We start from the raw sequence: 15763 nt of genomic DNA, 5'->3' as shown, positions 1-15763 counted from the left end.
AGGTCATTCTTAGAGAATAAAGGATGGTGGTAATTGAGCTTAGGAAATGTAAAGAAAACACTTTTACCAAGTTTCACTTTAAAAATCCCTAAGGTCATACAGAGTGGACAACTGGGAGGATATAGATAAATATATCAATTATGCTGCCCCCAGGTAGAAAGGACAAAGTAGGCAACTGACAGAAAGGACAAAGTTGGCAACTAACATTAAACTGGAGTAGAATGAAGTCTCTGATAGGCAGAACGTTCTGCCTAATTACCAGGTATATTGTCTTATTATTATAATCATACAAATTCATTTCTTACTGATTTGTTCATAAGAAGAACAAATTAGAAAGAAAACACATTGTTGAGTAGGTTTCCTTGGCCATACACAGACAAGCTTTGTACTTGAGATTGATTCAGAAAGATCTATTCTTTCCCAATAGTAGTAAAGAGTACTAGTTGAAAATGAAACCAAAGTAGATTCCCTGGATATGTTCCAGGACTGAGGCAAGAGCTCACATGCTCAACTCACTAATTACCAATTTAATAAACTATGTCATTAATGCAGGAATGCAAGAAGATATACCAGAAAGAACATTAGACATGGAGCCAAAATAATAGAGATAACAGGTGATTGCTAAGGTTATGGGTTCAGAAGATCTGGGGTTAAATCCCAGCTTGGCTTGACCACTCATTGGATGTGAGTCTGTAGGGAAGATCCTCTGTAAACCTCCATTTCTTTATCTGTTAATGGGGAGAATAATAATATCCCAAATTCATAAGACTGCACTGAAGATAATTATAAAATCATTAGCACAATGCCATGTGTGCATCATCAGCAGTTCATTATTCAATTTCCCTGAACCTAATTTTCTTCTTTGTAAATAAGATAATTATCTCACAGAATTCATAAGATTAAATGAGTTCTATCTGAAAGTACCTAATAATACTTTGTACAAATGATGCACTCAATATATGTTTGCTGAATTGACCATGTAAGACCAGAGACTCTTTAGACAGGCACAAAACGGCAAACAAGCATCACAGAAAAGACTGCATTCTTCTGGCTGCAAGTACAGCAACAACATGTAATGAAAACTTTAAAGCATAAAACGACCTGTTTAAATAAAAGTATTTGGTCTTAATTTGGAGGGCACTGTCTTACCTGTATCTAGACCTTGTCGAAGTTCCTTGATTTTATTAGTTGAACCAGACTTTCGGTAAATACCTTCTGTATACAGTCCATGCATTTCAATGTAGTTTATGAGTTTTTCCACCACTAAAGGAACAGTTCGGTCCTCACTTGTCAAACGGGATAGTTCAACCCCAAATTGTCGAGGTGATAGCTCTGGATCATACTAAATGGAAGATAACTTTTGTTTCCAAAAGCACTCAGATATCTTTAAACATGTTTAACGAATTCTTTGAAAGGAGGTGTGCTGGTTTGAATCATTATGTTGCCGGTAATTTCTTAAACATAAGAATGCTTTGATATTTACGTAACCTTAGGAAAATTTAACTGAATACTGACATCACAGCCAAAGGCAGAAGCACACATAGATTAGCCCAAGATTAGTGCTATGCTTCTTTCTTACTGATTCTAATAGTGGAACTGATATAATACCTTATTAACTACAGTTTATTTGATTACATCAAAACATAGCAGCTTATTCTTAAGGTTATCTGAAGTATTTCACAGAAAATAAAAATGCCAGGTATTGGTGACATAATCAACATGACAACGTAAACACCTACTGAAAACTCCTCTCCAGAGATTCAACGAAAAAAATGACAATTCTGAATTGACTGAAACACTGGAGGAGGATACAGACCGGAGAAGGAAACTGAAGATGTCAAACTGAAGAAAGAGAAGAAATATCAGGTAGGAATCTTCCGTCCCAGACCAGCCAGGCCTCTTCCCTCCCTCTTAGTTGGTCTCTGAGTGGGAAAGACATGGAATCAGCAGATGGGACCCCTCCCACCAGGAACACAGATTTTAAAATCTCTCAGAGCAGTGAGACATACCCCCACTGTCTGAAGACCTGGGGGACAGGGGAGGATATTTCAAGGTCCAGGTCAGTGAGGGACAAAGAGACAGAAAATGTGGACAGAGATGATGTTTCCAGCCCTGGGTCTGAAAATCCTTCCCCCATTCTTGAGGGAAGCAGCAGCCAGTAGTTGTTTCCTTGCCTTGAGGACGGCTGAAGTATGCGGTCAGCTGAGGGACTACTCTGCCACAGGTGTAGCCCCATATGAGCCAGATTTTTGCCAGCAAAGTGAGGGCATAGGAATCCTGCAGTTTCAGTTGATCTGTGTAGACACAGCCTGTGCTCGGAGGCAAAGACACCTCTGAGGACGATTAAGTTAGAAAACAGTGTCATCTGCTGGACAGTCTGGAAAGTGCAAGGGAAAACAGAGCACCACTGAAGTCAGCAAATCTATACTACTACACACAGTGAATCTGCTGGTGTGCCCAGTGCCCAGCTCCCATCCCTGTGGCAGGTCACAGTGGGTGCCTGATTTTGGGGGGAAAACTGGGAGGGAGGGGGGCAGAACTAATCTGACAACTGACTAGTGACAGAAACAAATATAGAGATCAAAGAAAACCAGCAGGAAAACAAAAGGCAAAAGAGAGAAAACAACATCCAGAATAAACTCATCAAGAAAATTGCATGCCTAGACAGGAAAAAAATCATGATCCACATGAGGAAACACGAAGGTATGGTCCAGACAAAGGAACAAACTAATACCTCAACTGAGATTCAAGAGTTGAAACAACTAACTATAAAGTAGATGTTCAAACAAATCTAAATAAAATCAGTGAGTTGAAAGAAAATGTGACAAGAGAGATGAAGGATATAAAGAAGACACTAGGTGACCACAAGGAAGAATGTGTAAGCTTGAAAAAACAAATGGCAGAACTTATGGGAATGAAGGGCACAATGGAAGAGATGAAAAACACAATGGAGACATACAACAGCAGACTTGGACAGGCAGAAGAAAGGATTACTGAACTAGTGGATAGGTCATCTGAAATCCTACACACAAAAGAACAGATAGGGAAAAGGATGGAAAAATATAAGCAGGAGCTCAGGGAACTAAAAGACAACATGAAGCACACAAATATACATGTTATAGGTGTACCAGAAGAAGACAAGGGAAAGGGGGCAGAAAGATTAATAGAGGAAATAATCAATGAAAATTTCCCAACACTTATGAAACACATAAAATTACAGATTCAAGAAGCACAGTGTAACCAAAACAGAACTGACCCAAAGAGACTTACTCCAAGACACTTACTAATCAGATTGTCAAACGTCAAAGAGAGAATTCTCAAAGCAGCAAGAAAAAAGAAATCCATATCATAGAAAAGAAACTCAATCCACTAAGTTGGATTTCTTAGCTGAAATCATGGAGGCAAGAAGGCAGTGGTATGATATATTTAAGATACTGAAACAGAAAACTGCCAACCAAGAACTCTATATCTGGCAAAACTGTCCTTCAAAAATGAGACAGAAATTAAAATATTTTCAGACAAACAGGCACTGAGAGAGCTTGTGAATAAGAGATCAGTGCTACAAGAAATACTAAAGGGAGTGTTACAGGCTAATAGGAAAAGACAGGAGAGAGAGTTTTGGAGAAGGGTGTAGAAATGAAGATTATCAGGAAGGGTAGAAGAAGAGAGGGGAAAAAATAAGATATGACGTATAAAATCCAAAACACAAAATGGTAGAAGAAATTACTGCCCTTACAGTAATAACACTAAATGTGAATGGATTAAACTCCTCAATAAAAAGACACAGACTGGCAGAATGGATTAAAAAACATGACCCATCTATATGCTGTCTGCAAGAAACACACTTTAGACACAAGGACAAAAACAGGCTGAAAGTGAAAGGTTAGAAAAAGATATTTCATGCAAACAACAACCAGAAAAAAATGGGAGTAGCTATACTAATATGAGACAAATTAGACTTCAAAAGTAAAACAATTAAGAGACAAAGAAGGACAGTATATATTAATAAAAGGGTCAATTCATCAAGAAAACATAACAATCATAAATATTTATGCACCAAGCCAGAGTGCCCCAAAATATAAGGCAAACATTGAGAACACTGAAGGGAGAAGTAGATACCTGTACAACAATAGTTGGAGACTTTAATACACCACTCTCATCAATGGATTGAACATCTAGACAGAGGAACGATACAGATGAAGTGTACGATAAATGAACTAGACTTGACAGACATTTATAGAACCCTATACCCCATAACAGCAGGATACACATTTTTCTCAAGTGCTCATGTAACATTCTCAAGGATAGATAACATGTTGGAGAACAAAGCAAGTCTCAACAAATTTTTAAAAATTGATATTATACAAAACACTTCCTTGGATCATAATGGAATTAAGTTGGAAATCAATAACAGGCAGAAAGTCGTAAAATTCACAAATATATGGAGGACAAACAATACAATCTTAGACAACCAGTGGGTAAAGGATACAAGAGAAATTAGTAAATACCTCGAGGCAAATGACAATGAAAACACAACATATCAAAACTTATGAGATGCAGCAAAGGTGGTGCTGAGAGGGAAATTTATTGCCTTAAACACCTATAGGAAAAGAAAAAAGAGAGCAAAATTCGAGGACATAACTGTTGACCTGGAGTAACCAGAGAAAGAACAGCAAACTAACCCCAAAGCAAACAGAAGGAAAGAAATAAAGAGTAGAGGAGAAATAAATGAAATTGAGAACAGGAAAACAACAGAGAGAATCAACAACAACAACAAAGAGGGTGGATGCAAATAAATACAATCAGAAAAGGGAAAGGGGACATAACTACTGACCCCACAGAAATAAAGGAAATAATGAGAAGATATGATGAGCAACTATATGCTAATCAACTAGAAAACGTAGACAAAATGGACAACTCTCTAGAAAAGCATGAATAATCAACATTAACTTGAGAAGAAACAGATGACCTCAACAAACCAATCACAGTAAAGTGACTGAGTCAGTCATCAAAAAGCTCCCAAAAAAGAGAAGCCCAGGACCAGATGGCTTCACATATGAATCCTACCAAGCATTCAAGAAAGAATTAGTACCAACCCTACTCAAACTCTTAAAAAAAACTGAAGAGGAGGGAAAGCTACCCAACTCATTCTATGAAGCCAATATCATCCCAATACCAAAGTCAGACAGAGAGACTATAAAAAAAGAAAATTATAGACCAATCTCTTTAATGAATATAGATGCAAAAATCCTCAACAAAATACTTGCAAACTGAATCCAGCAGCACATTAAAAGAATTACACACCACAACCAGGTGGGATTTATTCCAGGTATGCAAGGCTGGTTCAACGTGAGAAAATCAATAATATAATACACCACATCAATAAATCAAAGTGGAAGAAACACACGATCATCTCAATTGATGCAGGAAAGGCATTTGACCAAATTCAACATCCTTTCTTGAAGAAAACACTTCAAAAGATAGGTATAGAAGGGAACTTTCTCAATATGATATGATAAAGGCAATATATGAAAAACCCACAGCTAACATCATACTCAATGGGAAAAGACAAAGCTTTCCCTCTAAGATCAGAAACTGACAGGGATACCCACCGTCACCACTGTTATTCAACATTGTGCTACCTAGAGCAATTAGGCAAGAAAAGTAAATAGAAGTCACCCAAATTGGAGAGGAAGAAGTAAGTTTCACTGTTTGCAGATGACATGATCCTATATGAAGAAAACCCAGAAAAATCTACAGCAAAGCTATTAGAGCTAATCAATAATACAGCAAAGTGGCAGGCTACAAGATCAACATGCAAAAATCACTAGTGTTCCTATACACAAGTAACAAGCAACAGGAGGAAGTAATCAAGAAAAAAATTCCCTTACAATAGCAACCATAAGAATCAAGTATTTAGGAATGAACTTAACCAAGGCCACAGAAGACCTATACAGAGAAAACTATAAGAAACTGCTAAAATAAATCAAACAGGACCTAAAAAATTGGAAGAACTATCATGTTCATGGATTGGAAAAGTAAATATAATTAAGATGTCAATTCTACCTAAACTGTTTACACAGTCAATGCAATACCAATTAAAATCCCAAGAACTTACTCTGCAGAAATAGAAAAACCAATAACCAAATTTATTTGGAAGGGCAAGGTGCCCCAAATAGCCAAAAAATTCTTAAGAAAGAGGCATGAAGTGGGAGGTCTCACACTACCTGTCTTTGAAACATACTACAAAGCTACAGTGGTCAAAACAGCATAATACTGGCATAAGGATAGATATACCGACCAAAGGAACCAATATGAGTATTCGGAAATAGAGCCTGGCATCTACGGACAATTGAACATTGATAAGGCAGTCAAGTCAAAACAACTGGGACAGAGCAGCCTCTTCAATAAATGGTGTTTGGAGAACTGGACATCCATAACCAAAAGAATAAAAAAGGACTCCTATCTCACACCTTATAAAAAAATTAACTTGAAATGGATCAAAATCCTAACACGAGCACTAAGACCATTAGACTCTTAGAAGAAAATGTAGGGCAACCTCTTAAAGATCTTGTGATAGGAGGTATTTCCTAGACCTTTCACCCAAAGCATGAGTAACCAAAGAAGAAATAAATGAGATCTCCTCAAAATTAAATACTTTTGTACATCAAAGGACTTAGTCAGAAAAGTAAAAAGGCAGCTTATACAATGGGAGACAATATTTGGAAACCAAATATATGATAAGGGTTTAATATCCAGAATATATAAAGGGATCCTACAACTCAATAACAGAAAGACAAACAACCCAATTAAAAAATGCACAAAAGACACAGACAGATACTTTCTGAAGAGGAAATAGAAATGTCTCAAAAACATATAAAAGATGCTCAACTTCACTGGCTATTAGGGAAATGAAAATCAAAACCACAATGAAATATCATCTGACACCTACCAGAATGGCCATTATCCAAACCCAGAACACTGTAAGTGCTGGAGAGGATGTGGAGAGAAAGGCATATTTATTCACTGTTGGTGGGAATGTAGATTGGTGCAGCCACTCTGAAAGGCAGTGTGGCTAATCCTCAGAAAGCTAAGTATAGCTTTGCCAAATGATCTAGCAATTTCATTACTAGGTATATACTCAGAGGAACTGAAAGCTAACACACGAATGGGTATTTGTAAACTGATGTTTATACCAGCATTATAAAGATTGCCAAGAGACGGAGACAGCCCAAATGTCCATCAACAGACGAGTGGATAAACAAACTGTGGTATATACACATGATGGAATATTATGCCGCTGTAACACAGAACAAAGTCACGGAACATATAATAACATATATTAAACTTGAGGATGTTATTTTGAGCGAAGTTAGCCAGAAACAAAAGGACAAATACTGTACAGTCTCACTAATATGAACTAACATTAATGAGCAAACTTTGAGAGTTAAAAGCTGAGAACACAGGTTATCTGCAGATAGAAAGAGGGTAGGGATCAGACATTTGATGCTGAAGGAGTACAGAATGGTGAACAAGATGGATTGTATTGATCCAGAAATGGATAGCATAATACTGTTTGATAGTAGCACAATATTGTAAGTACACTGAACAAAGATGTCTGCGAGTAAAGCTGAAAGAGGATGACCAGGGGCATATACAGCACCAGAAGGAAAGTTAGATGATAAAGACTGGGACAGTATAACTTAGTGGTCAATAACTGTGACTGAATGTACAAATATAAAAATGTGTTTACAGGTGGGAGAACAAATGAATGTCAACCTTGCAAGGTGCTGAAAAAGGGATGATAGTGGGGAAAAAATATAATCAAAGCAAACTGGAACCTATGGTTGACAGTAACATTGTAATATGCTTCCATTAAATGTAACAAAGGCAATACACCAAAGCTAAATATTTATGAGAGGGGAATATAAGGGAGGGGTATGGGATTCTTAGTAATTGGTATTGTTGTCTGACATTAGTATAATGTACTGTATGGTATTTTTTATTACCTTTTTTATTATTCTTTAAAATTATTTTTTTGTAGTAATGAAACTAAATATGTGGGTGCCATAAGGTCCTGCAACCTAATTATGGGGTATATTGTTGGAAGTTCTGAGAGCAGGGGCAAGAATGGACATTTGCACACTGGTGTTTATGGAGGCAGTATTCAGAATTTGCAATGGATGGAGGTGGCCTAAGGGTACAACGACTGATGAAAAGAATGGTGAACCGTGGTGTATGTATACAAAGGAGTGAAGCTCTGAGGCACATAGTGAGGTGAGTGGATCTTGTGGACAGCATTTTGAGTGAAGCACGTGAGAAACGAAAAGACAAACATAATGCCTCACCAATATGGACTAACTACAATGTGTAAACTCTGAGAACTCAATCTTAGAGCACACCTTTTTTCAGGGGTATGCTTATTGTAATGGTCCCTAGACTGTAAGCTTTTACATCAGTCTCGTCTATTCCTGAGTCGTAATGATTATCTCCAAATTCTGAGATGCTGAGCTCTTTGTGTATAATCTGCTCAGTCTCTGGAACTTTGGGTATCTGTGTGATACCTGAAACTCAGAGCTAGAGCTTGGCAGCTATGAATGTCAGTATTACTGCAGACAGCAACTGTTAAAAAAGCTGAAAAAGAGTCCATACTTCAATTAGAGATATGAATGAAGTAGATCCGGTTAGGACCAAGGCAAATCAGGCAAAAGGCTAAAGGACAATATTGACTGTGTTTTAAAACTTCAATTCTGTGTGAGATCAAGGGAAGAGATGTTTATTTGGCACAGGATATATACTTCCTTCAGCACACTAAATAATTTAACTTGTACGGTCAGTTTACTCAAACACCATAATTACATGGAACTTTGAATAGGAAGTGAGGTCTGGTAGGTTTGTACAGGTTAGTGTGGAATACTGATACATCCCAAAGTAATTTGGGCAGAGAATAAAAATATATTTACAAGGTCCCCCTGAGGAACTGGAGAAATACGCTTGTTGGATGTCCTCACCTGGGTTATTACTGATATTCTCACAAACTTTGAAGACTAACAATTTAGTAGATCGAGCCTTCTATTTTGGGGCTTGCCCTTATGAAGCTTGTTACTGCAAAGGACAGGCTAAGCCTACTTATAATTGTGCCTAAGAGTATCCCCAGAGAACCTCTTTGTTGCTCAGATGTGGCCCTCTTTCTCTCTCTAAGCCCATTCTGCAGGTGAAGTCACTGCCCTCCCCCCTATGTGGGACCTGACTCCCAGAGGTGTAAATCTCACTGGCAATGCAGAACATGACTCCAGGGATGAACCTGGAACCAGCATCATGGGACTGAGAAATCTTCTTTTTGACCAAAAGAGGAAAGCAAAATGAAATAAAATAAAGTTTCAGTGGCTGAGAGATTTCACATGGATTCAAGAGGTCACTCTGGAGGGCATTCTTATGCGCTACATAGATATCCCTTTCGAGGTTTTAGCATATTGGAATAGCTAGAAGGAAATGCCTGAAAGTGTCAAACTGCAACCCAGTAGCCTTGATTCTTGAAGATGACTGTATAATTACATAGCTTACATGGTGTGACATGTGATTGTGAAAACCTCATGACTCACACTCCCTTTATCCAGTGTATGGATGGATGAGTAGAAAAATGGAGACAAAAACTAAATGAAAAATAGAGTGGGATGAGGGGATGGAATGATTTGGGTGTTCTTTTTTTGCTTTCATTTTTATTCTTATCTTCACTCTTTATGGAGTAACAAAAATGTTCAAAAATTGATTGTGGTGATGAACGCACAACCATATGATGGAATTGTGAACAGTTGATTGTACAAGATGGATGATTATATAGTATGTGAATATATCTGAATAAAATGGAGTTAAAAAAAGAGAAAAAACTGCAAAAACAATGATGGAGAGTTTAAAATATTTACAGATAAACAGACACTGAGAGAGTTCATGAACAGGTAACCTCCTCTACAAGAAATACTAAAGGGAGTGCTACAGACAGATAGGAAAGGACAGGAGAGAGAGGTTTGGAGAAGAGTGTAGAAATGAAGATACCAGGAGATAGAAAGAGGGTAAAGATTGGGCATTTGATGAAGTAGTACAGAATATTCAACAGGATTGATTGTGTAGATCCAGAAATGGATAGCACAATAGTGTGTGATGGTATCACAACATTGTAAGGACACTGAACAAAGATGACTGTGAGTACGGTTGAAAGAGGAAGGTTAGGGGCATGAAGGACACCAGATGGAAAGACAGAAGATAAAGACTGTTACGGTATAACTTAGGAGAAACCGAGAGTGGTCAATGATTGTGACTAAATGTACAAATATAAGAATGTTTTCTTATATTTCTTATATAAGAAAGGTGCGGAAAAAGGGATGGTATTGGGGAAAAAATACAACCAATGCAAACTAGAGTCTCTAGTTAACTATAACATTGTAATATGCTTTCATAAAGTGTAACAAAGGCACTATACCAAAGCTGAATTCCTGTAAGAGGGGGATATAAGGGAGGGGTATGGGATTCTTGGCATTGGTGTTGTTGCCTGACCTTTTTACTTTATTTTAATTTTTCTTTTGTTTTTTTTTTTTGTCATCATTTTTTTCCCTTTCTTCTTTTCTTTTTTTGCCTCTTCCTCTTTCTTTGTGGAAGAAATGGGAATGTCTTCATATAGATTGTGGTGGTGAATGCACAACTGTGATTACATAGGGAATGCATAACTGTGATTACATAGGGAACCACTGCTCATTTACTTAGGAGGGAATGTATGGTGTATGAATAAAATGTGCTAAAAAATAAACAGAGGGATACAAGTGCTACAGAAAATTTGGAGAGAGGGATGTACCTAATCACCGCTGGTGGGGAAGTAGAATGGTGCAGTCCATCTTGAGGGCAGTGTGGTAGATCCACAAGAATCTAATCATGGGGTTGCCTTTGGTCCTGTAACTCTGATACTTGGTACATTCTTGGGAGAACTGAAAAGAGGGACTTGAATGGACATTTGTACAGTGGGGTTTATGGTGGCAGTATTCACGATGCATGGTAGATGGAGGTGGCCTAAAGGTATATCAACTGATAAATGGAATGGTGAACTGTGGTGTACACATACAATAGAATACTGAGCTGCTATGAGAAGGAATGAAGTTGTGAGGCATGCAACGAAGTGAATGGATATTGAGGACAGTATGTTAAGTGAAATAAACTAGAACTGAAAAGAAAAACATTATAGTCCTCACTAACATGGGCTAACGATAATGTGCAAACTCTGAGAATTGAATCTGAGAGCACAGGTTATCAGGGGAAGGCTTATTGTAAAGGTTCCTAGATTGTAAGCTTTTATAGCAGTTACCTCTATTCCTGAGTTGTAATGGCTATTTCTAATTTCTGAGATGCTGAGCTCTTTGTGTATAACCAGGTCAGTCCCTAGAACTTTGGGTTTGTATCTGCGTGACACCTGAAACTCAGAGCAAGCATTTGGCAGCGATGAATGTCAGCATTAGCCCATACAGCAAATGTTAAAGAGGCTGAAAAAGAGATCAGACTTTAATTAGAGATACGAATGAAATGGACTTGGTTAGGACTAAGGTAAATCAGACTAAAGGGCAAAGAACGATATTGACAGTGTTTCAAAACTTCAACTTTCGTGTGAGACCAAAGGAAGAGATGTTTATTAGGTGCAAAATCTATATTTTTTGTAGCATACTATATAATTTAACTCGTATGATCAGTTTATTCAAATACCATAATTGCATGGAACTTTGAATAGGGAGTGAAATCTGGTTGGTTTGTACAGATTAGTGTGGAGCCCCGATACATCCCAGAGTCATTTGGGCAGAGAATAAAAATGTATTTGCAAAGCCCCCTTGAGGGACTGGGGACAAATATGGAAATATTAAACTTACCCATCTGGGGAATTCCTGATATTCTCACAAGCATTGGGGACTACCAATTTAGAAGGCTGAGCTCTCAATCTTGGGGCTTGCCGTTATGAAGCTTGTTACTACAAAGGAGAGGCTAAGCCTCCTTATAAATGTGTATGAGTCACCACCAGAGAACCTCTTTTGTTGCTTAGATGTGGCCTCTCTCTCTAAGCCAGCTCTGCAGGTAAACTCACTGCCCTCCCCACTACGTGGGGCATGACTCCCAGGGGCGTAAATCTCCCTGGCAATGTGGGACATGACTCGCGGGGATGACCTTGGCCCTAGCATCCTGGAATTGAGAAAGCCTTTTTGGGACCAAAAGGTGAAGAGAAATGAAACAACGTTTCAGTAGCTGAGAGATTTCAAATTGAGTTGAGTGGTCGTTCTGAAGGTTATTCTTACGCATTATATAGACATCCCTTTTTAAGTTTTTGATGAATTGGAATATCTAGAAGGAAATAGCTGAAACTGTTGAACTGCAACCCAGTAGCCTTGATTCCTGAAGAAGACTGTGTAACTATATAGCTTATATGGTGTGATTCTGAAAACCTTGTGGCTCACACTCTGGTTATCCAGTGTATGGACAGATGAGTAGAAAAATGAGGACAAAAAGTAAATGAATAATAGGAAGGGGTGGTGGGTATGGGATGTTTTGGATGTTCTTTTTTACTTTTTTATTGTTATTCTTTTTTGTGTGTGGTAACGAAAATGTTCAAAATTGACTTTGGTGATGAATGTACAACTATATAATGGTACTGTGAACAGCTGAGTGTACACTGTGTATGACTGTATGGTTTGTGAATATTTTTAAAAAAACATAAAAAAAAAAAAAAAGCAAAGAAAACTGGACATGGAAGGAGAAGCCACACGGAGCAGCCAGAATCTGGAAGTCAATGGAATCCGGAAGAGAGAGAAGAAGACATGGTCATTTGCCTTGCCACGTGACAGAAAAGACAAGGACCAAGGACTGCTGGCAGCCAACCCCAGAAAGCCATAGTCTTTGGAGAGAAAGCAACTTATTAACAACTTGACTTTGGACTTCTCCTAGCCTCATAAAACTGTGAGACAAAAAATTTCCAATATTACAAAAACATAAAAAATAAATAAATAAATAAAGGCCACATATTATCTCTGTGACTGAAAGCTTTTTTTTGTGAATCTCTTCCTCTTCCTTCTCCGGTACCATTTTTCCCTCCTTGACCCAACATTACACACCCAACTCTCTCCTTCAATCTGCATCCAATCAGTTGCCAAGCTCTTATAGTTAATCAGCACTCTCTTCCTTTTTATCTTTCTGTTCCAGGTGTCACAGCACTAATTCAAACCTCTATGACTGTTCACTTGGACTATTCCACCAGCTTGTTAACAAGTTTCCTATATCCATTTTCTTCCCTTTTAAGCCCTATAGTATATGTAATGTACTATTTTTCCTCAAAAACCTACAGGGGCTAATTATTATACATCAAAATAAAGTCCAAACACTTCTGAGTCTGATTCAAGACCTTACTTGATCTTTCCAGTCTTAGTTTAATACATTTATTATTTATGTACTAGTTAACAGGGAGACAAAATCAAGTAAGAGATGATCCTTACCCCAAGAGAAATACTAAGTCTAATATTCTTAGTATGTGGAGATAAGTAAACAATAACAACAGATTTTTTTGGTATTATGAAATCACAGTAGAGAGACAGCTAGTTCTAGAGGGATTGGGCTGGGAAACAAATGACCTTGAGAAGACCCGATGCTTAACCTACTTGTTTAAAAGCAAGTAGTATATACATAAGGAAGGCAAGAAAAGAACGCTTTAGGCACAGGAAGCATAGAGCTACAAAGTTGGGCAAAACAAAGTATAAGTAATCTGGTATGGCTAAAATAAAAATGAGAAAGAGCTAGGCAGACAGATTATAAAGGGATTTGAGTAGTAAGTTATTGAATTTAGATCTTATCTTCAAAGCAAAGGGAAGCTATCAAAACTTTTAAGTAGTGGTAAACATGATCAGTTTTATATTATTTTGCACTATTATTCACCTACACATTTCCTCCACTCCAGCACTTAATTCTTAGAGAATCCATAACATATTTAAGTCTAATATACTAGTATTTTTACCACTTCCCAGATAATGCAAGGACTCAGAATATTTTAACGTCATTTACCCAAGTGACTTTTGGGTTGTCATGCCCTTTAATTCTACACATGCTCCACAAAACAATAACATCATGTTTCCATTTAATATTTACTCATATTTTCCCCTATTTTTACCCTTTCCATTGCTTTTCTGTTATTCATGTATTTACGTGTTTTCATCTGAGATCCTATGCCTTCTTGTCTGGAACTTCACTCAGTATTTTTTTAAGTGCAGGTCTGCTGGTGACATTCTGAGTCTTTATCTGGAAATGTCTTTACATCATTTTCACTTTTGAAGGCTATTTTCACTGGGTATATAATTTTAGTTTGGCTTTATTTTCTCATAGCATCTAAAAAGATATCATGCAACTGTCACTTGGCTTCCACCATTTATGTTGAAAACATCAGTTGCCAATGGTTTTCACTGCTTCATTTTCCCCTCTGATTGCTTTTAATAAATTTTCTTTTTTGTTATTTGGAGCATTGTGCATCTAGGAAAGATTTTCTTTGTCTTTATCTGACTTTAGGTTCAAAATGCTAAATGGACCTGTAACTCTTAAAATGTTGTTTCTGCCTTATTCTTTCTCCTTTCTTCCTGGATTCCAATTACACACATCTAAGAATTTTTCATTCTTTCCCACATCTCTCACGCTTATTTCTGTATTTCCCCATTCTTTTGGCTCTATATGCCTGCATATTTCTACTAATCTATCTTTCAGCTCACTAATCTTTTCTGTTTTGGTCAATATGCTGTTAAACCCATCTTTTGAGTTCACAATTTCAACTGCATTGCTTGTTTCTAGAATTTTGATTTGATTCTTTGAAAATATATATTCCAATTCTCCGATACAATTCTCCATCTTTTAATCTATATTTTGAACACATTAAAAATTAAAGTATGTGTCTGGTAACTTCAATAATGGGGTCATCTATGAGTCTATTGCTATCATATATTTGTTTTTCTATGAGCCTAATTTTTTTATGTCTGATCTTATTTATGAAAACATTGTAAAGGCTTTGGATGATGTTCTCTCTCTTTAGGGAGGGTTCACCATATTTTCTTTGGTAGGTAGGTAGAGTAAGGAATAGATGACCTTAATCCAATCAAGGACTGCTTCAAAGTTGGTTGGCAATTTTTGTAAACCTCAGTCTATCAATGGCTGAACTATATTCCTAATATAGAGCTCTCCAGAGATTTCACTGAGAGTTTAGGGTATTAACTAGGGTCCTTCTTTGAGAGTAGAGCATAAAACTCCAATTTTTCTCTCCTTAACAATACTTGCTTTTCTGATTAGCCTCTTAGCCTTTTGTCCTATAAATCTCAAGAATACAAAAAATGTCTTGAGGGGAAAACCTCTTAGTTTCAAGTTCACTTCTCTATATATCTGGATCATGGTTCTTCAAATCCTGGCAGTCCCAAACTCCAATTTTTGTCTCTAGAGCCCAATGAGACTGCTAAAAGCTTTGCTGGCTTCTCTTACTCTTAAATGTGGCCCACTGCCCAGAGATTTTTGTGCTACACCAAAAATTGGCAAATTTCCCCTAGGAGGAAAGCATTTCAGAGGATAAAGATGCATCAATCTGCAATTCTCTTCTCTTCAGGATCTTGGCCCCCAAAGTCCAATTTCCCTGAGCCACTCTCTGATGCTTGCCAACAGACTTTTGTTTTTTAGTTGGTCTCAGCAGGAGTATTGGTCTGCCACAATCAACTCCATT

General features: G+C 37.4%; 1 protein-coding gene across 1 annotated transcript in view; it reads right to left on the bottom strand.

The window, feature by feature from the left end:
• The window catches only part of MYO9A (myosin IXA), a 434300-nt gene that overhangs the window by 39151 nt on the left and 379386 nt on the right, over window positions 1–15763 (bottom strand). Inside the window, 1 exon segment of the mRNA XM_037833522.1 lies at window positions 1150–1342. Within this exon segment, the coding sequence (XP_037689450.1) occupies window positions 1150–1342 (193 nt within the window).

This window comes from Choloepus didactylus, chromosome 4 (genome assembly GCF_015220235.1).
Source record: "Choloepus didactylus isolate mChoDid1 chromosome 4, mChoDid1.pri, whole genome shotgun sequence".
NCBI classification, from domain to species: Eukaryota; Metazoa; Chordata; class Mammalia; order Pilosa; family Megalonychidae; genus Choloepus; species Choloepus didactylus.
Note: the sequence above shows the minus strand (reverse complement) of the source record. Positions and strands in the feature narration are given on the sequence as shown.